The 22,692-nt window shown below is 45.5% G+C and overlaps 2 protein-coding genes across 3 annotated transcripts in view; both read right to left on the bottom strand.

Annotated features, from left to right (window-relative positions):
• Positions 1–1,593: 1,593 nt before the first annotated feature.
• On the bottom strand, positions 1,594–9,168 carry LOC106576203 (transmembrane protease serine 9). Of its 2 annotated transcripts, none has more exons than XM_045698683.1 (13): positions 8,996–9,168; positions 8,798–8,899; positions 4,569–4,752; positions 4,412–4,487; positions 4,117–4,306; positions 3,792–3,931; positions 3,523–3,676; positions 3,402–3,440; positions 3,003–3,222; positions 2,567–2,724; positions 2,322–2,420; positions 1,996–2,132; positions 1,594–1,773 (listed from the first exon to the last, which is right to left on the bottom strand). In XM_045698683.1, the coding sequence occupies exons 1-13, from the start codon at positions 9,054–9,056 to the stop codon at positions 1,609–1,611; spliced, it is 1,725 nt and encodes a 574-aa protein (XP_045554639.1). In that variant the 5' UTR covers positions 9,057–9,168; the 3' UTR covers positions 1,594–1,608. The 2 variants fall into 2 exon arrangements, with proteins under 2 accessions (XP_045554639.1, XP_045554640.1); XM_045698684.1 differs by having other exon boundaries at positions 4,709–4,752.
• Positions 9,169–9,355: 187 nt separating this feature from the next.
• LOC106576167 (protein O-mannosyl-transferase TMTC1) overlaps positions 9,356–22,692 on the bottom strand; it is a 98,449-nt gene continuing 85,112 nt past the window's right edge. The window contains exons 12-19 of the mRNA XM_014153132.2: positions 21,811–21,919; positions 21,173–21,275; positions 20,880–21,015; positions 20,578–20,722; positions 20,295–20,432; positions 14,286–14,408; positions 10,676–10,753; positions 9,356–10,530 (exon numbers count right to left, since the gene is read on the bottom strand). Of these exons, the coding sequence (XP_014008607.1) occupies positions 10,408–10,530; positions 10,676–10,753; positions 14,286–14,408; positions 20,295–20,432; positions 20,578–20,722; positions 20,880–21,015; positions 21,173–21,275; positions 21,811–21,919 (955 nt within the window). The 3' untranslated portion in view covers positions 9,356–10,407. The remainder of the gene's footprint in view (positions 10,531–10,675; positions 10,754–14,285; positions 14,409–20,294; positions 20,433–20,577; positions 20,723–20,879; positions 21,016–21,172; positions 21,276–21,810; positions 21,920–22,692) is intronic.

Below are 22,692 nucleotides of genomic sequence, written 5' to 3'. Positions count from 1 at the left end.
AGAAACACTTAAATGTCCCCTTTTCCTAAAGAGATTTACACGGTTATCAAAACGTCCTGCCAGTGTAAGCCTACATGAAACACAGCCCTTATTTTAAGTGTTTCTAAAATCCCCTATGGGAAAAATTAATGGCGGAAAAACGATTGGAACCATTTCCTTATTTGACCACTAGGTTTAATGGGTATTATGACTCATAGTGTGGTACTCTATAGAGCTGCCAGCTTGTAGTCCTAAAACCTAGAAATAAACTGATCTCTTGTGAAAAATGAATGGGGAATGAACAGGGTTTTGGAATACACGCAGAAAAAGGTCTGAGGTTAACACAGGCTTAGGCTTCTGTGAGCGCACCGGCACCACCATCTATCTCCATTTTGAAGTAGTCAATGTACTTCTACTTTGATGAGTTGGTAAACAACCTGAAAGGGCCGTGTGTTGTTTGAACAGGTATAAAGCCTTGGTTGGCGATTTGCTGACACCTGCAGTTATGGAATGTTTTCGGAGTATAATTCATTGACTGATTCCATGATGACCTGGCTGGAATTATGTGATTCTTCCTTAACCCATAGCAAGTCCCACTCAGTTGACTACTTCAAAATGGTGAAGTCCTCAACAGCACTGCCAATTCTAGAACAGCTTTTGGGCACTAGAGTCCTCTATACAACTCTATGAACAAAATCTAATTTTAAAAACCATAAAGCCTACACAAAAATCAAAATGATGTGTTGGGTCATTAGTTACTGTAGCCTACAAACATTTAGTCTTCATTCAAATAAATAATGCGGGTAAATATGACATATGTCAGGGTAGCTGGTTGTCTAGACAGTGAGGACGGATTATTCCAGGTCAACCCAAGGCTCCTGACATTTTAAGCTGTGCAGCTCCTGTTTGAATGACACATCAGCATTATCTTAGTGGCACTGGCAGTTTCACCAAGCATGCCATTCAGACTTTTATAGGTAGCCTAATATTGACATGATTTAAAAAAAAAATTTAAAGAAGGAATCTTGTGTAAGACTCTAGGCCAGATAAACAGAGCAGGAGGCTGAACGTCTGTCCCATGACCTGTTTTTAAACATGTATTGTTACGAAAGTGGCACCCCCCCCTCAATTCATCGGGCATGGACACTACAAGGTGTCGAACGCGTTCCACAGGGATGTTGGCCCATGTTGACTCCAATGCTTCCCACGGTTGTGTCAAGTTGGCTGGATGTCCTTTGGGTGGTGGACCATTCTTGATATACACAAGAAACGGATGCGCGTGAAACTCAGCAGCGTTGCAATTCTTGACAAACCGGTGCGCCTGGCACCTACTACCATACCCCGTATGGGGTGTATGAAATCAGATGTGCAATATATTTCAATCATAGTGTAAACTAACTGAAGAAAAAAAATTACAAGAGAAAAGTAAACATCTTTGACAAAACCTATGAAGACCGAAATACAGTGTGCGACAACAGTCAGCTTGATGTGTGCTTCACATTCTTCTCAAACCTATTGGAACATCTAATAGTGATTGCATTATACACCGTCATTGTGTGCCTCACAAGTCTCAAAATGAACACTGGATCAAAAAAGTCATTGTTTATTTAATTATAATGTGAAACAAAGTCAGATGTCATTGGTTATGTTTGTGATCCAGGAACGATAAGCTGATAGTCGGGAGAAGACTGCTGGTGTGCTGATGTCACAGCTCGGGCTGCCCCATGTGACCACCCCAAAGAGAAAGAAGACCCCATTTATTTTCTGGCAGAGGAGTGGAGCACCAGAGTCCCCCTATAGACAGGGAAGATATTTGAAAATATGATAAATTACACTCAAGTTAAAACAATGTGAAAGTTGGCGTGCACTAGTCCAGTCGGGTATGCAACATCACAACATTTTAATGAAGACCACTCATTCACATCAGTACTGTACGTTCAAAACCATTCATTGATCCAACACATAACCCATGTCTTCATGAGTACACCATAGAGTTAACCTTCCCACTGTACATACCATGCAGGAGACAGAACCGGCTGGGTCTGTACACAGCTGAGTGTCCGTAATGAGATCCTCTCCCCAGCTCTCTCTACAAGCGGTCCTGTTGACCAGACCCAGCCTGACCTGGTGCAGGGTGGCACTGCTAACCTTCGCTAGGGGGAGACAGAGCACATAAGCAAATGATATATTTATAATAGAGAAGGATGCTGCCTATTTACCAGTAAGACCGATGAAACACTGGATCCAGGAGGATGAGTCCCTCCAGTTCCTTGAGGTAAACCGGCCACAAACGTACTCTAGAACTCATAGCCATGAATGTAGAATTATGTTGCTGTACATACGTGCTGAGTTGCTGGATCCCCAGCCTGTTGTCACACAGGACCAGCTGTCATCGAGCCTCACATCCTCATGTGGGAGGCAAACTGGAGACACAGTGTCATCTAGGGACATATCAGAGAAGACCACCAGAATAAGCATCCCAGATAAGTCACACGCTTTAATTGGCCTGCAAGCCAAGTTCACGGTCCTGTAAACCATCCAATCAGGTCAGTGAGCTAAAGTAACCCATTCTGGAAGAGTATGTTACCAAATCGAGCCGGAACACTGAGCTTGATGAGTGTGAGGTCAGAGGTCGGAGGGAAGGTTCCGTCGTGGGGGTGGCTGAACACCTCGTCCACCGGGATGGTCTGGGCAGCCATGAACCTCAGGTCGTGACCTCCCAGCACCACCGTGTCAACTGTAGGTCTGAAAGAGAGAATAGAAAGGCACTGTGTGTGAAATAGGAGTGGTGAACAAGAACTACAGTAGCTGACCTACCATCACTGACATTCCAAGGGCTGTTTGAGAGCACAATACTGAAGGGTGATGAAAGAACGTGAAGGTGGGTGTATGAGTCCACTGAATGAGTGAAGCATCAAGACAGATATAGAAAGTGATACTCAAAGAAAATAAACAATCATGTAGAAGTTATATTACAGACGATAGTGTGTCCCCCCTGTGTCGGTACTTGGTGACTGACTCACTTGCAGCGGCAGTGTTGCGGTGCCAGAACCCAGTGGTGGTGGATCAGGGTCCCGCTGCAGTAATGTCTCCCTTTGGACTGGAGACTGACCTGCCAGGGCCAGGAGTTGGCGCACGCCTCTGTCACACTCCCCACCCGCACCTCACCCTCCAAGGTCGCATACAACCATGCCGGGCGGGAGTCCAGGCGGCAGGTCATTATCTTACTCTGACCACAACTCTCTGGGAGACAGGGAGAGAGAGAGAACAAGAGGGTTAAGCGGTCAAACTGAATATGATCTTCTGTTTTGATAAACTACAATTTGATGTGCTGGCAGTAAGATGAAAATTAAATCAGATATATTTTTTCCTGTAAAAGTTTATTTCAGGTAGTTAAATAATTTTGCAGTGACATAACCTACCTTCAGTCACAGTAATACCACCAGGCATAGACGTGTCACCTGTTAAAAACAAAAGATAAAATCTCCTGAGTGCTTAAAAACGAAGTATTTCTCTAGCGTTGGGCTCCAAGTGTGTCCTTACCTTGAATGAATTCATTGATCCAGTCGAGGTAGACCTGTACTTTAGTATAGACGCCAGGCCTCCGGGCTCTACCACAGCCCACTCCCCAGCTGACCACTCCAGCCAACTCATACCTGGACCCTGTGTAGCAGGACAGAGGTCCACCCGAGTCACCCTGCAGGAACAAACACGTCACAAGACGAAGATGACAGAACAGACTTTTTATAGGAAAGTAGAATACAACGAGGTATAAAATACATGAACGCATTGTCAGAGTTCAAGGTCACTACCTGGCAGGCGTCTACACCTCCTTCAGGGTCTCCAGCACAGAACATGGTGGGCTGAACTATACCAAGGTAGAACTTGTTACAGTCTTCTGAGGATAGGCAGGTCACATTAACCTCCTGGAGTCTGTTGGCATGAGGCCCATCTGAGTAGACAAGTAGGAAGAAAGAGCACATGAAGAGGGGGAAACAAGTAACAGGACCCTCCTCACTGTGAATGATCAATGATGATGTCATGTCAGTTATGACCCCAGAAAGGCACACCTGACCTTTCTGATAAAGAGATGAAGGTAACTAAACTTCAAAAAGAAAACGTAGGAAATCTACTGACTCTCTCTGGTGGTACCCCAGCCGGTCACTGTGCATTGCTTTTTGGGTTCGATTGGCATCATCCATATCTCTATGGGTCTCACACACTGGTTGAACATCAGCGGGGTCTTCAGCTTCACCAGGGCAATGTCATGCATCTTCGTCATGCGGTTGTAATCCTTGTGGGTGACTATTTTAGAGACTCCAACCAACTAAAAACAAAAGTAAATGTGTGCCTTAACAGTTAAAAAAAGAAAATGGTGTTCCTTTTCCGCATTAAATGACTTGAATGTAGTCAGTCCATGTGTGTCTCCCACCTGTTGACTTTCTTCATCAGGATTCTCAAGGTCATGTTTTCCCGCCATCACAGTCCAGAAATCCACTTTGTTATACCTGGAAAACAGCATCGATAATTACTTTCTCTAACTATACATTATTTGATTTATTGTTACTTGAACTTCCAGAACAACTCACTGCTTGAAGCAGTGTGCAGCAGTCAGAACCCACTGAGGGGCGATGATGGCACCACCACAGGCTGGCATGGTGGTAAAGCGTAGGGATACCTGCCATGGCCAGGAGTGGGCCCAGGCCTCCACACCACCAATGATCCTCACCTCCATTTCCTGCTTTGGCATGAAGGACCGAACCCCTGCCAGATCTGCAACAAAGCTCTCAGAGGTTACAGGTTTCTTTGTGGGTGTGCCGGGACAGGTTTCTCACTGCATCAGGAAATGTGTGGGGGGCCTTAGTTTTAAGTAGCTTAGTATAGCAGTGCATGTCTGGTCTTGCCAGTAGGGCTGATGCTACCAGTGTTTGTGTATCATTGTGCGCATTACATATAGCCAGAATAGATTCCGACCCTACGCTTGCTTACAGCTGCACTGGGGTCAGACAAGCCTCCAGTTTAGATTAAGGCGCCAGCGGGAGATATTGCTTGGAAAATGCACCTCAATCCAGGGACAAGAAACACGTGGTATTCCAAATTCTCAGTAGTCATTTTGGAATGGCAGTGTCAGCCAATCAGCTCCTTTGTTGTTCAACGCGACATGGCATTCCATAACAGCTACAACTAGCTACTGTAGCATGAGGACAAAAAACGGCAGTTTACCCCCAAAAAATTATATTGCATTCGTTCTTCTGTAACACTTGAAATAATTCAGAGTACAATGCATTTGTCATCCCTGGATTGAGGTACTTTCCCCTACCCCCCCAAGCCAAATCTCATGCCAGATCCAGTCTTAATCTAAACAGGAAGCATGTCCGACCTGAGTGCAGCTGTAAGCAAGAGTCGGAATCCATTCTGGTTACATTACATACCGCTTCACTATCGATCAGCTTCTATAGGTCAAAGTAAGAAACATTGTACTGAGCAACATTTTTTGGACGTAGAGCAGCTTTAATAGCAGATTGATGGAAGCTTCCATCAATATAATTGTCTGCATCATTTCAAATCCCTTGCGTTTTGTCTTTTAAAGACATCTTTTCCCATAACCCTACCACCCCTCCCCTAATTGGAGTAAACTAATTGATAATACTTAGGCTTCTACTTTCAGCTTATGCATACATTTTACAGACACAATATATTTTACATTAGTTATCTTTAGTCCCACTAATAAATAAATCTATCAACTCAGCAAAAAAAGAAACTTCCTCTCACTGTCAACTGCGTTTATTTTCAGCAAACTTAACATGTGTAAATATTTGTAAAAGAACATAAGACTCAGACATACTGAACAAGGTCCACAGACATGTGACTAACAGATGGAATAACATGTCCCTGAACAAAAGGGGAATGACCCCTTTTGTTCAGGGTGGAAGAGCGGGGTAACAAGTTCCCGGACATTTCTGGCGGGAATGGCCCTAGCCCTCACCCTCCGATCCAACAGTTCCCAGACTAGCTCAATGGGATTGAGATCTGGGCTCGGTCACTGGCCATGGCAGAACACTGACATTCCTGTCTTACAGGAAATCACGAACAGAACGAGCAGTATGGATGGTGGCATTGTCATGCTGGAGGGTCATGTGAGGATGAGCCTGCAGGAAGGGTACCACATGAGGGAGGAGGATGTCTTCCCTGTAACGCACAGCATTGAGATTGCCTGCAATGACAAGCTCAGTCCAATGATGCTGTGACACACCGCCCCAGACCATGACGGACCCTCCAAATCGATCCCGCTCCAGAGTACAGGCCTTGGTGTAACGCTCATTCCCACAAAGATAAAACGCGAGTCCGACCATCACCCCTGGTGAGACAAAACCGTGACTCATCAGTGAAGAGCACTTTTTGCCAGTCCTGTCTGGTCCAGCGACGGTGGGTTTGTGCCCATAGGCGATGTTGTTGCCGGTGATGTCTGGTGAAGACCTACCTTACAACAGGTCTACAAGTCCTCAGTCCAGCCTCTCAGCCTATTGAGGACAATCTGAGCACTGATGGAGGGAGTGTGCGTTCCTGGTGTAACTCGGGCAGTTGTTGTTGCCATCCTGTACCTGTCCCGCAGGTGTGATGTTCAGATGTACCGATCCTGTGCAGGTGTTGTTACACGTGGTCTGCCACTGCGAGGACGATCAACTGTCCATCTTGTCTCCCTGTAGCGCTGTCTTAAGCGTCTCACAGTACGGAAATTGCCATTTATTGCCCTGGCCACATCTGCAGTCCTCATGCCCCCTTGCAGCATGCCTAAGGCACGTTCACGCAGATGAGCAGGGACCCTGGGCATCTTTCTTTTGGTGTTTTTCAGCATCAGTAGAAATTAAAACTTAGGCCTCTTTAGTGTCCTAACTGTGACCTTAACTGCCTACCGTCGGTAAGCAGTTAGTGTCTTAATGACCGTTCCACAGGTGCATGTTCATTAATTGTTTATGGTTCATTGAACCATGGGAAACAGTGTTTAAACCCTTTACAATGAAGATATTTTTATGAATTATCTTTGAAAGACAGGGTCCTTAAAAAGGTACGTTGCTTTTCTTGCTGAGTTCATATAAAATTCCAGTCATACTTTATCAAAAACCTCTAAAGTCAGCTATGAATATCAGACCGGTTTCCCAGATTTTTCATAGTGTTCTATTGTTTCCAGTACTTGTCTTATATCATCCATGTTGAAAAACACCTGTCTGATTAGGATGAATAATATCCAACAATTCTATGTGCTATGCATTTTGCATCACAACACTTTAGTGTAAGGGGCCTCCAATTGTTTTATGGTCTGGAGCTTTATATGTACCATTTGGGTCCTCCGAGTACAACAAAGAAAGGTTTAGTGCACCTCGACTGGTTTGCCATCCTGCCCTGGAGTTACCTGGAAGTAAAAGGCTTTAATTGCATCAATAAGTTCCTCCTCTGTAAAGCCATACCTCTAACTTCAGTTAGTGGCGATGGAGGAGACAAACACAAACATATGCTTGAAGTACTTTGTTTCTTCCTTCAAAATATTGTTTGGTGAATTGAGGGTGACTGTCATTTGTAACAAGTTTTAGTAGACTATTTTTGGTAGCATTTCTATGCTGAGAATTTAAGAAGTGTATTTTCACCCAATATTCAGTTCACTTAATTTTGTAGAATATATTACACTTGATCTCTTGAATGTTGCTCCATTTATTTATCATCTAACTTATTCTGTGCCTCTGTTACAGTTTATAGCCATCTGTAGTGTTAGTCCTATTTCCTTTGTTGATATGAACTCGTTTGGACCTAAATTGCATTTGTTTTAAAGATTGGTATTGAATTGCTTGGCCTCTAAAAGGCACATTTAAAAGTGTCCCATACAATAAGGAGATCTGCTGTATATTGTCGGAAAAAGTCCGTTAATTTGTTTTTAACTAGGATAGAATAAGTTAGCATCCAATAGGATTTGATTACACTTCCAATATCCTCTCCCACGTGGAAATTCTGTAAGAGTAATGTATATGCCAATTATTTGATGGTCTGACCGCATGCTATCGTTTGGTGCCTGCGAAAATGACTTGTGGTCAAGAAGACAAGCTTGATTGAGCCTCCGCCATGTATAGCTCACTAGCTCGGGATATTTAGGCCTCCATATATGCACTAGTTTCAATATATCAATGAAATGCACGATTTCCTTAAGTGTATGAGGGTGACAGTTTGTCGTGCGATTTACTTTACGGTGCATTGAGGTATTTAAAAACGTATTATAATCTCCCACCATAATAATAAAGTATTGTATTGCTTGTAGACTTGATCAAATATTATATATTTTCAAATTATCGTGGATCATCATTTGGACCATATAGATTAATGAGCCAAATCCATTTAAGGTCCAAAAACATATTTGAAATAATAAATCTACCTTGCGGAACTGTTTGGACAATTTCAATATCCACCCACCGTCCTTTTTTCCACACAACTTCACCTGAAATTGTTGAACAGTTTCCTGTAAACAATATTTTTGCCAGGTAAATACTGACCGTCTTTTTATACTTTCTGCTAAGCCATTACAGTAACTGGCTATACGTATTTCATCTTGAGATATAATGACAAATAGAATTGAAACTTGTATGTTTGTAAACTTACCATTAAAATGTACCATAATAATTGTGTTCATATAGCTGTACCATGATATCTGCATTGTTGCTAAGTAAACCTCCAATTGTTGTCCACTATTCCCCCGATCCTTTAACAAGAGCAAAGTGCCAACGCCCTCACCGAGATTATTTTATAATTCACTGTTAAACGTTGTCTTCCATACCATCAAATTGAAATCCACTGGTGAGGGTTGCATTTTCCCCTTCTGTTCCGTTCAATGCACTGTTTTCAGGGTTATGTACAATCTCTTTCTGGTTATGTAGATCTGAAAGAGAAGTAAAAAAAATAAAAAGGGTGCACCGTTTACTCCATCAAGTCACTGGCAACAAAACTAGAATGAAAATCAATGTGCTGGCCTTACCGTGCTGGAACCCAAGCCCCAACAGAGACAGATACACAACTAGAAAAACACACATTTTCATCCAAAGTGCATTAAAAAGTTGATTGGGTTAAGACTGATGGCCCAATCGGAATAAAAGTGGCACAGGGGTAAATGCCACAAAGACACTTGACAACGTGCCTTTCTACTTTCAAGCACTCATCAGCTCTCCCACGCTGCACCTGCTACCATCATCACCTAATTAGATTCATTAACATGTAATGTACCCACTGGGCCAGTTGAGGGCAGTTTAGACCCACTTCATATGACTTTCTCCCTTCACTTTAATAGGGCAACTTCTATTTATCAGACACGACACCTCACGTCACGCACCGACACCAGTTAATAAAACATAGATTTATTTTTATGGCGCAAATCAATCTCAGTCATTGCTCTAGTCAGTTCATGTTGATCCTATTGTACATTCCACATAAAATATTCATTCACGATCATCATAGCAACATCAACAGCAACAAATAATACGCAGTGTCAGAAATGTTGAGCTGAGGGTCGGACACTAGCTACAGACACTAGCTGACGTGTACTTGCGGAAGGCTACATTGAGCAGACGTTGCTTGCTTCTCAGAGGCTCTGCCATAGCTTGAGGTTAAATGCACATGTTGTCAGTGTGTTCATGGAGCACACTGATACCTTGTCTTGTAGTCTTATCACAGGGCTTATGTATCCCAGACAAGATCAGGCTAAAGGGGTTGCAGGGGCCATATTTGAGTCAAGGCATGCCCAAACCTAAGCATGGATATACAGTGACTTCAGCAGACTAGCCTTCATGTTGGCAAAATTTAATTTGTCTTTCAGCTAGAATGATATTGTTGGAGCTTTTAATGTGAACGACACCCAATTCAAAATCTCAACATGGGTTTACTTATGGTTTTGCTCATAAGCAGAGATGAGGGTAGTGATCACAGATTTAGAGCCTAAAACAGGATTTAGCATGAAATTAAATAGGAAAACAAATAAAACTAAACAAAACATTTTAAAAAGCAGATCAGTTTGTTTGAAGCTTTTTCAGGCTAGGCGATGTGTGGAGCTCGTGGTAGTGTTTTAAAGAGGTCCAGAGAGCTGATCCAGTCCGTTCCAGTTTGAAGTGCTGCTGGCTGAATCTCCATCTCCACTACTTAGGGTCCTCTCTCCATCTGCTTCCCCCAGAATATGACTCCAATCACAGGCTTAACCAGCCTCATGCTCCCCTGGAAGCTCCATAACCCCCAGTCTGCTTCCATACCCTGCAACCCTGTCATGTTCACCACAATCTCACATCATCAACCTGGTATGTTGATTTAAGAACCAGGTCATTTTTTAACAGTACTGTTGGGGCATCCAGGGTCCTTGGTCCACAACTCATGCCCAGGATAGTGTTGTGTCTCTGGGTTAGTCTAGGCCCCGGTCAGCCTCCTCTCCAGCCGGTCTAGCTTGGCCAGGTTGTCTTTCAGCAGCTTGGAGCCAGGGGTTAGGATCAGGGCCCTCTGGTAGTACTGCCTGGCTGCTGCATAGTCTCCCTGCAGTGAATCAAATACAGACATTTATCAGCTCTCATCCTATGCCATATATGCTTGATATGCAATTTTGGTATAATCAAAGACTTGATGGCTTGTAAATGGCGTTTGACTCATGCAAATTAACACTACTGTGTAGTCATAGTACCTTGATATGCTGAATTCCTCCCATGTTCATCCAAGCCTGCGATTGGTCAGGTTTCAGTTCCACTACCAGCTTGTAGCTCTGTAATGAAGACCACGCATACCTTAATATAAAGTAGTTACAACCAACAATCACTAGATGGCAGTAGGGTTCTTATGCTCAGACTATAAAGTGAATATGGAGGGAGAAAAGTTGATTTAGAAGATTACTGAAACTTTAATCAACTCAACATGTTTCATGACTTTGAAATCAAAACACCCTGAAACAATAGATTATGCTATCAAAATACAGCAAGCAGACATTGGATCCGCTTCAATATTGTCAACCGCCACACCCGAAGCCCGCATGATCTCAGTTGACCCTTTTGTGCCTTTTCTTAGAAGGGGAACAACACCCAAACAAGAGCTGGAGCCCTGGCGCCCGGCCAAGCCCCGCTGAGAGAGTCAGAACTCTGGAGTTTATCTCCGAAGGTAACCCTGAGAATAAACTGTTCAACATAGCAGGCCTTTGTCGACTTCCTCAACTGAAGAAAGAGGGAGAGATGGAGGGAGGGAAAGGGAGTGAGAGAGTGGAAAGGGAGAGAGAGAGAGGGAGGGAGTGGAAAGACAGAGACATGCTTAGTAAGGAAAGAGAGAGAGATTGTGAGTGAGTGAGTGAGTGAGTGAGTGAGTGAGTGAGTGAGTGAGTGAGTGAGTGAGTGAGTGAGTGAGTGAGTGAGTGAGTGAGTGAGTGAGTGAGTGAGTGAGTGAGTGAGTGAGTGAGTGGAAAGAGAGACCTGCGATTTAAGCAGACAGAGAAAAGCACAAGAGGAAAAAACAAAAGAAAGATGGAGGGAAGAGAAAGAAGTTTATTTTAGGCCACACACTGTCTTGTTAGAAGTGTGGTTGGGGGAAAATGGGCTTATTTGTTGATGCAGATAGTGGAGGAGATGGTGTTATTTTAGTGACAGTATCAGCGAGTTTTTCAGGGGGAAAAGATCAAGGCAGCGAAAGGCCTGGAATGCTGTTTGATGTGATTTTATTTGCAGACTTTGTATCTCTTCTCTCGCTCTCTCAAGTGTGTCTACTTGAACAGGAGAAGAAAGCACCCGGCACTGAGAAGATCCACAGGCGCCCTTGAAACCCCTGTAGATAATATACTTCATGTAAGAGATGCAAATCTTGTTGTTTTTAGGGAATATGCCTCAAAATATGTTCTATTCTTTATTCATAATTGTTTTTGGGGAGGTTGGGATATATGAGCCAATTAGGTTCTAAAGTTATTCACCGAGGTGAACGGAGAGAAAAGAAAAGAGATGGGAAGGTGGATAATAAAGGTGAGAGAAGGGTATGACGGTGAGGAGGGAGAGAGAGGGGTATGACGGTGAGGAGGGAGTGAGAAGGGTATGACGTTGAGGAGAGAGAGAAGGGTATGACGTTGGGGGGGAGAGAGAGGCGTATGACAGTGAGGAGGGAGAGAGAGGGGTATGACGGTGAGGAGGGAGAGAGGTATGATAGTGAGGAGGGAGAGAGAGGCGTATGACAGTGAGGAGGGAGAGAGAGGGGTATGACAGTGAGGGGGGAGAGAGAGGGGTATGACGGTGAGGAGGGAGAGAGGTATGACAGTGAGGAGGGAGAGAGAGGGGTATGACAGTGAGGAGGGAGAGAAGGGTATGACGTTGGGGGGGAGAGAGAGGGGTATGACGGTGAGGAGGGGAGTGAGAGAGGGGTATGACAGTGAGGAGGGAGAGAGAGGGGTATGACAGTGAGGGGGGGAGAGAGAGGCGTATGACAGTGAGGCGGGAGAGAGAGGGGTATGACAGTGAGGAGGGAGAGAGAGGGGTATGACGGTGAGGAGGGAGAGAGGTATGACGGTGAGGAGGGAGAGAGAGGCGTATGACAGTGAGGAGGGAGAGAGAGGGGTATGACAGTGAGGAGGGAGAGAGAGGGGTATGACGGTGAGGAGGGAGAGAGGTATGACGGTGAGGAGGGAGAGAGAGGGGTATGACGGTGAGGAGGGAGAGAGAGGGGTATGACGGTGAGGAGGGAGAGAGAGGCGTATGACAGTGAGGAGGGAGAGAGAGGGGTATGACAGTGAGGAGGGAGAGAGAGGGGTATGACGGTGAGGAGGGAGAGAGGTATGACGGTGAGGAGGGAGAGAGAGGGGTATGACGGTGAGGAGGGAGAGAGAGGGGTATGACAGTGAGGAGGGAGAGAGAGGGGTATGACGGTGAGGAGGGAGAGAGAGGGGTATGACGGTGAGGAGGGAGAGAGAGGGGTATGACGGTGAGGAGGGAGAGAGAGGGGTATGACGGTGAGGAGGGAGAGAGAGGGGTATGACGGTGAGGAGGGAGAGAGAGGTATGACGGTGAGGAGGGAGAGAGAGGGGTATGACGGTGAGGAGGGAGAGAGAGGGGTATGACGGTGAGGAGGGAGAGAGAGGGGTATGACGGTGAGGAGGGAGAGAGAGGTATGACGGTGAGGAGGGAGAGAGAGGGGTATGACGGTGAGGAGGGAGAGAGAGGGGGTATGAGGATGAGGAGAGAGAGAGAGAGGTATGACGTTGAGGAGAGAGAGAGAGGGGTATGACGGTGAGGAGGGAGAGAGAGCGGTATGACGGTGAGGAGGGAGAGAAAGTGGTGTGACGGTGAGGAGGGAGAGAGAGCGGTAGGACGGTGAGGAGGGAGAGAGAGAGGGGTATGACGGTGAGGGGGGAGAGAGAGGTATGACGGTGAGGAGGGGAGAGAGAGGGGTATGACGGTGAGGAGGGAGAGAGAGGGGTATGACGGTGAGGAGGGAGAGAGAGGGGTATGACGGTGAGGAGGGAGAGAGAGGGGTATGACGTTGAGGAGGGAGAGAGAGGGGTATGACGGTGAGGAGGGAGAGGGAAGGGTATGACGGTGAGGAGGGAGAGAGAGGGGTATGACGGTGAGGAGGGAGAGAGAGGGGTATGACGGTGAGGAGGGAGAGAAAGTGGTATGACAGTGAGGAGGGAGAGAGAGGGGTATGACGGTGAGGAGGGAGAGGGAAGGGTATGACGGTGAGGAGGGAGAGAGAGGGGTATGACGGTGAGGAGGGAGAGAGAGGGGTATGACGGTGAGGAGGGAGAGAGAGGGGTATGACGTTGAGGAGGGAGAGGGAAGGGTATGACATTGAGGAGGGAGAGAGAGGGGTATGACGTTGAGGAGGGAGAGAGAGGGGTATGACGGTGAGGAGGGAGAGAGAGGGGTATGACTTTGAGGAGGGAGAGAGAGGGGTATGACGGTGAGGAGGGAGAGAAAGTGGTGTGACGGTGAGGAGGGAGAGAGAGCGGTAGGACGGTGAGGAGGGAGTGAGAGAGGGGTATGACGGTGAGGGGGGAGAGAAAGTGGTGTGACGGTGAGGAGGGAGAGAGAGCGGTAGGACGGTGAGGAGGGTGTTAAGCAGGAGACAAAGTTAATTTGACCTGGGTTAGAACGTTAGTGGATGAGGAGAGGGAGTCTGTGAGGGAGAAGAGAGAGCAGATGGAGAAAAGTTAGCAGAGTTTTGTGTGTGTGTGTGTGTGTGTGTGTGTGTGTGTGTGTGTGTGTGTGTGTGTGTGTGTGTGTGTGTGTGTGTGTGTGTGTGTGTGTGTGTGTGTGTGTGGCCTCCTGTACCTCGAAGGCTCTGTCCAGCTGGTTCATCTCTCTGAGCTGGTTGCCCTTGGAGAAGTGAAGCTCTGCCCTGACAGACATGTCTATAGGGTTCTGCAGTAGGGCCTTGTCTAGAGCATCCAGAGCCTGGAGGAAGAGGAGATAATTAGTACACATATACAGACAGAGGTTAATACACACGTGTATGCGAACACACGTGCACACACTGGGATCCTGATGAGACGTGTGACGAGACCGTTTCAGAGTGTTCTAATGAGTGAAGCTCAACTAGTGTACACACCCTTCCATAGCTAGGGATAGACTTCCATGGCTAGGGATAGGCTTCCATGGCTAGGGATAGACTTCCATGGCTAGGGATAGACTTCCATAGCTAGGGATAGGCTTCCATAGCTAGGGATAGACTTCCATGGCTAGGGATAGACTTCCATGGCTAGGGGTAGACTTCCATGGCTAGGGGTAGACTTCCATGGCTAGGGGTAGACTTCCATGGCTAGGGGTAGACTTCCATGGCTAGGGGTAGACTTCCATGGCTAGGGATAGACTTCCATGGCTAGGGATAGACTTCCATAGCTAGGGATAGACTTCCATGGCTAGGGATAGACTTCCATAGCTAGGGATAGACTTCCATGGCTAGGGGTAGACTTCCATGGCTAGGGATAGACTTCCATGGCTAGGGATAGACTTCCATAGCTAGGGATAGACTTCCATGGCTAGGGGTAGACTTCCATGGCTAGGGGTAGACTTACATGGCTAGGGGTAGACTTACATGGCTAGGGGTAGACTTCCATGGCTAGGGATAGACTTCCATGGCTAGGGGTAGACTTCCATGGCTAGGGATAGGCTTCCATGGCTAGGGGTAGACTTCCATGGCTAGGGATAGACTTCCATGGCTAGGGGTAGACTTCCATGGCTAGGGATAGACTTCCATGGCTAGGGGTAGACTTCCATGGCTAGGGATAGACTTCCATGGCTAGGGGTAGACTTCCATGGCTAGGGGTAGACTTCCATGGCTAGGGGTAGACTTCCATGGCTAGGGGTAGACTTCCATGGCTAGGGATAGACTTCCATGGCTAGGGGTAGACTTCCATGGCTAGGGGTAGACTTCCATGGCTAGGGATAGACTTCCATGGCTAGGGATAGACTTCCATGGCTAGGGGTAGACTTCCTTGGCTAGGGATAGACTTCCATGGCTAGGGGTAGACTTCCTTGGCTAGGGATAGACTTCCATGGCTAGGGGTAGACTTCCATGGCTAGGGGTAGACTTCCATGGCTAGGGATAGACTTCCATGGCTAGGGATAGACTTCCATGGCTAGGGGTAGACTTCCATGGCTAGGGGTAGACTTCCATGTCTAGGGGTAGGCTTCCATGGCTAGGGGTAGACTTCCATGGCTAGGGATAGACTTCCATGGCTAGGGATAGACTTCCATGGCTAGGGATAGACTTCCATGGCTAGGGATAGACTTCCATGGCTAGGGATAGACTTCCATGGCTAGGGATAGACTTCCAAAGCTAGGGCTGACAGTGATGACTTGTGAAGAGCCGAATCAACAACCTCTGCATAATCAAAACGGTTGCCTTGTGAGAAGGTGATAATAGTTGAAGGTGTAAACCCGTGTTCACAGTTAGCCATTGTTATGTCATTTTAACCTAAAAGCCCCAGCAGCCTTGCCCCCAGGTCAGAGCAGGTCCACTGAGGCCATGGTCCAGTGAGTCCCAGGAGCCGGGCTATGGAGCTGGAAACACAAACGTCTGAGGCTTTTGGCAAAACACCGGGCTAAATCCTAAGTGGAAATTCCACTGTAATAGTGAAGGTGTAAACTTGGCATTAGAAAATCTAAACAGTATATTTGACCTCTCAGCTTCTCTATCAAATCAAAAAAATTCAAACAGAAAACCGAAGAAAATTAACAACAATGACAAATGGTTTGATGAAGAATGTAAAAACCCGAGAAAGAATTTGAGAAACCTGTACAACCAAAAACATAGAGACCCAGAAAACCTGAGTCTACGTCTTCACTATGGTGAATCACTAAAACAATACAGAAATACGCTACGGAAAACACTAAACAACCAACACCACGAAGAATTATCTATCCAAAATGGAGACGTATGGGTAAACCACTTCTCCAATCGTTTTTGCTCTATAACAAAGAAAAAACAGCAAAAATAAATCTTAGAATCAACTATTAAAGACTATCAGAACCCACTGGATTATCCAATTACACAATGAACTACAGGACAAAATAAAAACCTTCCAACCCAAAAAGGACTGTGGTTTTGATGGTATCCTCAATGAAATTATAAAATATACAGACAACAAATTCCAATTGGCTATACAAAAACTCAACATCATTCTTAGCTCTGGCATCTTCCCCAATATTTGGAACCAAGGACTGATCACCCCAATCCACAAAAGTGGAGACAAATTTTACCCAAATAACTACTATGGGATATGTATCAACAGCAACCTTGGGAAAATCCTCTGCATTATCAATAACAGCAGACTCGTACATTTTCTCAGTGAAAACAATGTACTGAGCTAATATCAAATTGGCTTTTTACCAAATTATCATACGACAGACCACGTATTCACCCTGCACACCCTAATTGACAAACAAACAAACCAAAACAAAGGCAAAGTCTTTTCATTCTTTGTTGATTCCAAAAAAGCCTTCAACTCAATTTGGCATGAGGGTCTGCTATACAAATTGATGGAAAGTGGTGTTGGGGGAAAAACATACGACATTATAAAATACATGTACACAAACAACAAGTGTGTGGTTAAAATTGGCAAAAAACACATTTCTTCCCACAGGGCCGTGGGGTGAGACAGGGATGCAGCTTAAGCCCCACCCTCTTCAACATATATATCAACAAATTGGCAAGGGCACTAGAACAGTCTGCAGCACCCGGCCTCACCCTACTAGAATCTGAAGTCAAATGTCTACTGTTTGCTGATGACCTGGTGCTTCTGTCACCAACCAAGGAGGACCTACAGCAGCACCTAGATCTTCTGCACAGATTCTGCCAGACCTGGGCCCTGACAGTAAATCTAAGTAAGACCAAAAAGATGGTGTTCCAAAAAAGGTCCAGTCACCAGGACCACAAATACAAATTCCATCCAGACACCTTTGCCCTACAGCACACAAAAAAACTATACATACCTTGGCCTAAACATCAGCGCCACAGGTAACTTCCACAAAGCTGTGAACGATCTGAGACACAAAGCAAGAAGGGCCTTCTATGCCATCAAAAGGAACATCAATTCGACATACCATTTAAGATCTGTCTAAAAATACTTGAATCTGTTATAGAACCCATTGCCCTTTTATGGTTGTGAGGTCTGGGGTCCGCTCACCAACCAAGAATTCACAAAATGGGACAAACACCAAATTGAGACTCTGCAAAAATATCCTCCGTGTACAACGTGAACACCAAATAATGCATGCAGAGCAGAATTAGGCCGATACCCGCTAGTTATCAGAATCCAGAAGAGAGCCGTTAAATTCTACAACCACCTAAAATGAAGCGATTCCCAATCCTTCCATAACAAAGCCATCACCTACAGAGAGATGAACCTGGAGAAGAGTCCCCTAAGCAAGCTGGTCCTGGAGCTCTGTACACAAACAGACCCCACAGAGCCAGAGGGCAGCAACATAATTAGACCCAACCAAATCATGAGAAAACAAACCCGATTTTGATTAACTCCCATATCTACTGGGTGAAATACCACTGTGTGCCATCACAGCAGCAAGATTTGTGACCTGTAGCCACAAGAAAAGGGCAACCAGTGAAGAACAAACACCATTGTAAATACAACCCATATTTATGTTTATTTATTTTCCCTTTTGTACTTTAACCATTTGCACATCGTTACAACAGTGTATATATACATAATATGACATTTGAAATGTCTTTATTCTTTTGGAACTTCTGTGAGTGTAATGTTTACTGTTCATTTTTATTTTTTATTTCACTTTTGTATATTGTCTACTTCACTTGCTTTGGCAATGTTAACATATGTTTCCCATGCCAATAAAGCCCCTTGAATTGAATTGAGAGAGACACAGACTAGTCATTCACTGGCTGACGAGCAGAGAAAAGGTAGTCAGAGAGAGATTCAAAGAGAGAAAAAAGAGTGAGGCTGATTATAGTAGTAGTAGTAGACCGTGTTCAGTGGAGAGAGAGAGGGAGGGAGAGAGAGAGAGAGAGAGAGAGAGAGAGAGAGAGAGCTGAGAGATTTGAAGGGGAAAGAAAAGAACGAGGAAGAGAGGTGGGAATTTAATGGAATTTACTTTTGCCTCTGGGAGAGAAAAGTCTCATCCTTGAGATGACATAAATATCATCAATCGCTTTTATTTTCCCTTCCCTTTGACAGAGATAGATTTTTTAATTTAAAGCATGTATAAAAACCTCATTAAGGGGATATCAAGATAGTGTAGCTAACAGATCTGGAAGTGTTGCAATATCTGGAAGCGTAGCAATATCCCTGGTGAGTTAGTATGTAGACACTGGACAGAAACACACTAAGACAATCCAAAGGGAAGATGGTGTAAAATCCACTCGGTCTTCTGTCTGAGACACAGAGAAAATAAACGTCCTCTAGTCCAGCCTTTCTCAAACCCAGGTTCGTGGACCGCCGCCAGTCCATAGAGGAATGCCTGAAAAAAGCCCTACTGATTGCACTGGATTCATCTCAGTCTACTAAATATGGCCCTTAGTTCATAGAACCATGGTTACGCGATTAACCTCCGATCTCCGATAAATGTGCTTGTGACAGAGCTCTTTCTTTTTTTCTTCCTACAAGTTTGCCTCTAACTTTTGAACGGTTGGAGTTACTAGATATGACTCTCGGGAACATGGACGTGCCTGCTGTTTCCCTCTACGGCGCTCACAAGCTGCGCAGGACACGTTAGAACGCACTGTGACAAAATCCCATTTGAAAGCAATGCAGGTCTTCTTTCCAATACCTTTCTCAAGCATTTCAGTGACTACATACCATAAATCCTTTAGATTGAAATGTGGCCTCCCATATCTTAGAGCGTTATTATGTTTATTGAGATAAATGCAGTAAGGCCAAATTCAAAATTTTCATCAAATATATATTATTTTTTGTTGTTGATGATACTACCAGATGTCCTAAAATAGAGACTCAAATAGCTTGATGAACTATTTTATTACTGTCCTAAACAAATGATATGTGTTAGGCCCAGGAGGCTGGTGGCACCTTATTTGGGAAAGGCTGGAGTGGAATCAGTTGAATGGTGTCAAATACATCAAACGTGTTTGATGCCATTCCATTCGCTCCGTTCCAGCCATTATTATGAGCCGTCCTCTCCTCAGCAGCCTCCACTGGTGTTAGGGTAGTAGATATAATAGACAAAATGCATAGAAAATTTGGTGTTCTGAATAAAAAAGCGATTGTCAATATTTTTATACCCAAGCGTCCCCCAGAGGAAAAAGGCCTTATCTTGCCGTTCCCTGGCACAAAAAAGTTTGCTTCTCTAGTCAGCCCCCCACATAACCTCTGTGTTATTTTTGGAAGAAAATACTATTTTTAGCAGCAAGACTAAATCTCAAATGGCACCCTATTCCGTTTACGTAGTGCACTACACAGGGATTGGAGTGCCATTTGGGACACAGAGATTACATCCATTCTGTTAGAGTGTCTACAGATGAGCCCCCAGAGACGGAGGGATGGAATGAGGGATGGAATCAGGGATGGCGGAGGAGGAGGAGGAGAATGTAATCAGGATGGAGAGATGAGGTGAATGAAGTAAAGGATAGACGATCAGTGTGAACAGATGGGGATGTGATCCTGTGAGACTCGGAGGAGACAGAATCGAGATGTGATGGGTTTCCATGGTAACCACTGTTTCCGCGGCGATCACTGTCGCTGACCCTGAGGTGATATGGATTGTTCTGTTTTTCTTGACGGTTTCTTCTTATTCTTTCTCAGTCCTGTCCTTTTTCTTTCAAAGGCAGACACCACAGACCCAACCCACACACACCTCTGTGTAGTTGCCTCGTTTGCTGTAGATGGCAGACAGTAGGCGGTAACACTCGATGCAGCTCCCCTGCTTCGATATGATGCCCAGAGTCATCTTCTCTGCCTCTTTAGAGCGGCCTGCCATGGCTAACACTTGTGCCTGTATAGAGGGAGAGGGAGAGGAAGAGGGAGAGGGAGAGGGGGCAATTCAGGGCCAGACATCTGTTGGTGCTGTCCTGGTATGACTGCAGCATGTGGCGCATACATGCCTGGATGTGTGTGTGCCTGTGTGTGTTGTGGCTCACCAGAGCCAGCCAGATATCGGTGCTGTCTGGCTGAAGCGTAGCCGCTTCGCGGTACACCTGCAGAGCCTCCTCATAGCGTCCTGTGTTGTAGTACAGCGCCCCTAGTGGCGTCAGGATGTCCACCTTCCTCGTCACCTGCAGGGCCCTGGGGTCAAAGGTCAACAAGAGGTCATGCAAGGTCACACAGGACAGCTCCACCCATGACTCTCTTCTCTGGACAATGGGCACATCGCTAGTGTTGCTCTCGTTTGACTTGTAAATCTCTCCCATATTCTCAAATTGGTTTTCACCTCTTAACTCACTTTTTGTACCAAGACTCCGCCTCCTTGTTCTCATTGGAGGAGCGAAGGAGGCGGCCCAAGTTTACCATGGCGACGTAGTGCGCCGGCTTGAGACGCACGGCATGCTGGTAGTGGGCTGCCGCCAGCGCGCCTTCTCCTAATGAGAGACGAGTGAGAGAAAGAGAAACAGAGAGAGAGAGAGAGAGAGAGAAACATAGAGAGAGAGAGCGAAAGAGAGAGAGGTGTGAGTAAGCTAAAACTTTATTTGCAAACAGATCAACACTCTCCTCTCCTACCAACCCGACTGAACTCACCGATATCGACCAGAAACACTCCGTAGTTATTATGCAGGTCCGAGCTGTCCGGGCAGCTCTCTATGCCTTGCAGATAAACTTCATTGGCCTCCGCAAACCGCTTCTATAATCAAAAGAATACGATATCAATAAAATAGGTATATTGAATTATTAAGTATGAGCTGATAGGTGTGAAATTGTGGCTACGCTGAGATAAGGTTAGATAGAGCCTGTGGTAACAGAAGGTTAAGGAGTCAGTGAGTGTGTTTAATTGAACAAGCCAAAGTAATGACGCACTGACTGGAGTTCCCGGCAGCAAGAATAACGATCTACAGCGAATTTTAATTGAATTCTGAATCCATGGAAAAGGGGGAAGGGTAGATATAGCAGAACTCACATTGCCTAACATGCCCTTACAAAAGTGTGTGTGTGTGAGTGCATACTAAGTAATGTATGTGTGTGAGAGAATGTGTGTATTTTTGTGTGTGTATGCAACCCGTGTATAGATTGAGACATCACTGGAATGGCGTGTGTATTACCTGCAAAGCGTGTGTGTGTGTGTGTGTGTGTGTGTGTGTGTGTGTGTGTGTGTGTGTGTGTGTGTGTGTGTGTGTGTGTGTGTGTGTGTGTATGTGTGCGTGCATGTACGTGTGTATTACCTGCTCTGCATAAAGTGATGCTAGACTGGAATAGGCGTCAGCGAAGTGTGGACCGAATCGAATGGAATCTCTCAACAGAGCCTCTGCCTCTTCCTTCTTCCCTTGGGACCTGAAATAACATCATCATCGTCAACATCATCATATGCCTATGTTGTGTCCGTTTTCTGTTGACACACAAACACACACACCCGCTGTGTACAGTAGATGACCTGGAAATGGTGCCAGGTCCAGCAGGAGTAATGGGTATCTATGTTGGGTCTGTCTCTAGGCCTGAGGCTGTATGTTCACAGGTCATAACTGAAAATATAGACCTGATGGATCTGTAGTGCAATAATAAAGTTAATTTGTGTTTCTACATTAGAGCTAGCCAGAATGGTTCTGTGTGTGTGTGTGTGTGTGTGTGTGTGTGTGTGTGTGTGTGTGTGTACTATAAACACTTTACACTCCCATCAATGTTGATGTTGATGGATCTGTAGCTCAATAATGGAGTTAATTTGTGTTGCCATTATTGCCGTGTTTCTCCATTAGCGCTAGCCAGGAAAGCAGGAATGCTGCTGTGTGTGTACTACAAACACCTTACACTCCCATCAATGAGAAGAGAGTAGGTGGGGGCTATAATGCAGACAGTAAACAAACAGTGACAGAAATGTCCCACTGTCCTGGCTAATGCCAAGTCTGCTGCGCTGGTGTGTCTGTCCTGGTGTGTCTGTGTGTGTGTGTGTGTGTGTGTGTGTGTGTGTGTGTGTGTGTGTGTGTGTGTGTGTGTGTGTGTGTGTGTGTGTGTGTGTGTGTATGAAAGTGTTTTGTTCTTCTAACGAGCCCCCCTCTCAGCCCCTCCTCTTTGTGTCAACCCAGTGATTTCACGAGTGCCCTGTTTATCTC

This window comes from Salmo salar, chromosome ssa17 (genome assembly GCF_905237065.1).
Source record: "Salmo salar chromosome ssa17, Ssal_v3.1, whole genome shotgun sequence".
Lineage (NCBI taxonomy): Eukaryota > Metazoa > Chordata > Actinopteri > Salmoniformes > Salmonidae > Salmo > Salmo salar.
This window is presented reverse-complemented; position numbering and strand designations above follow the sequence as displayed.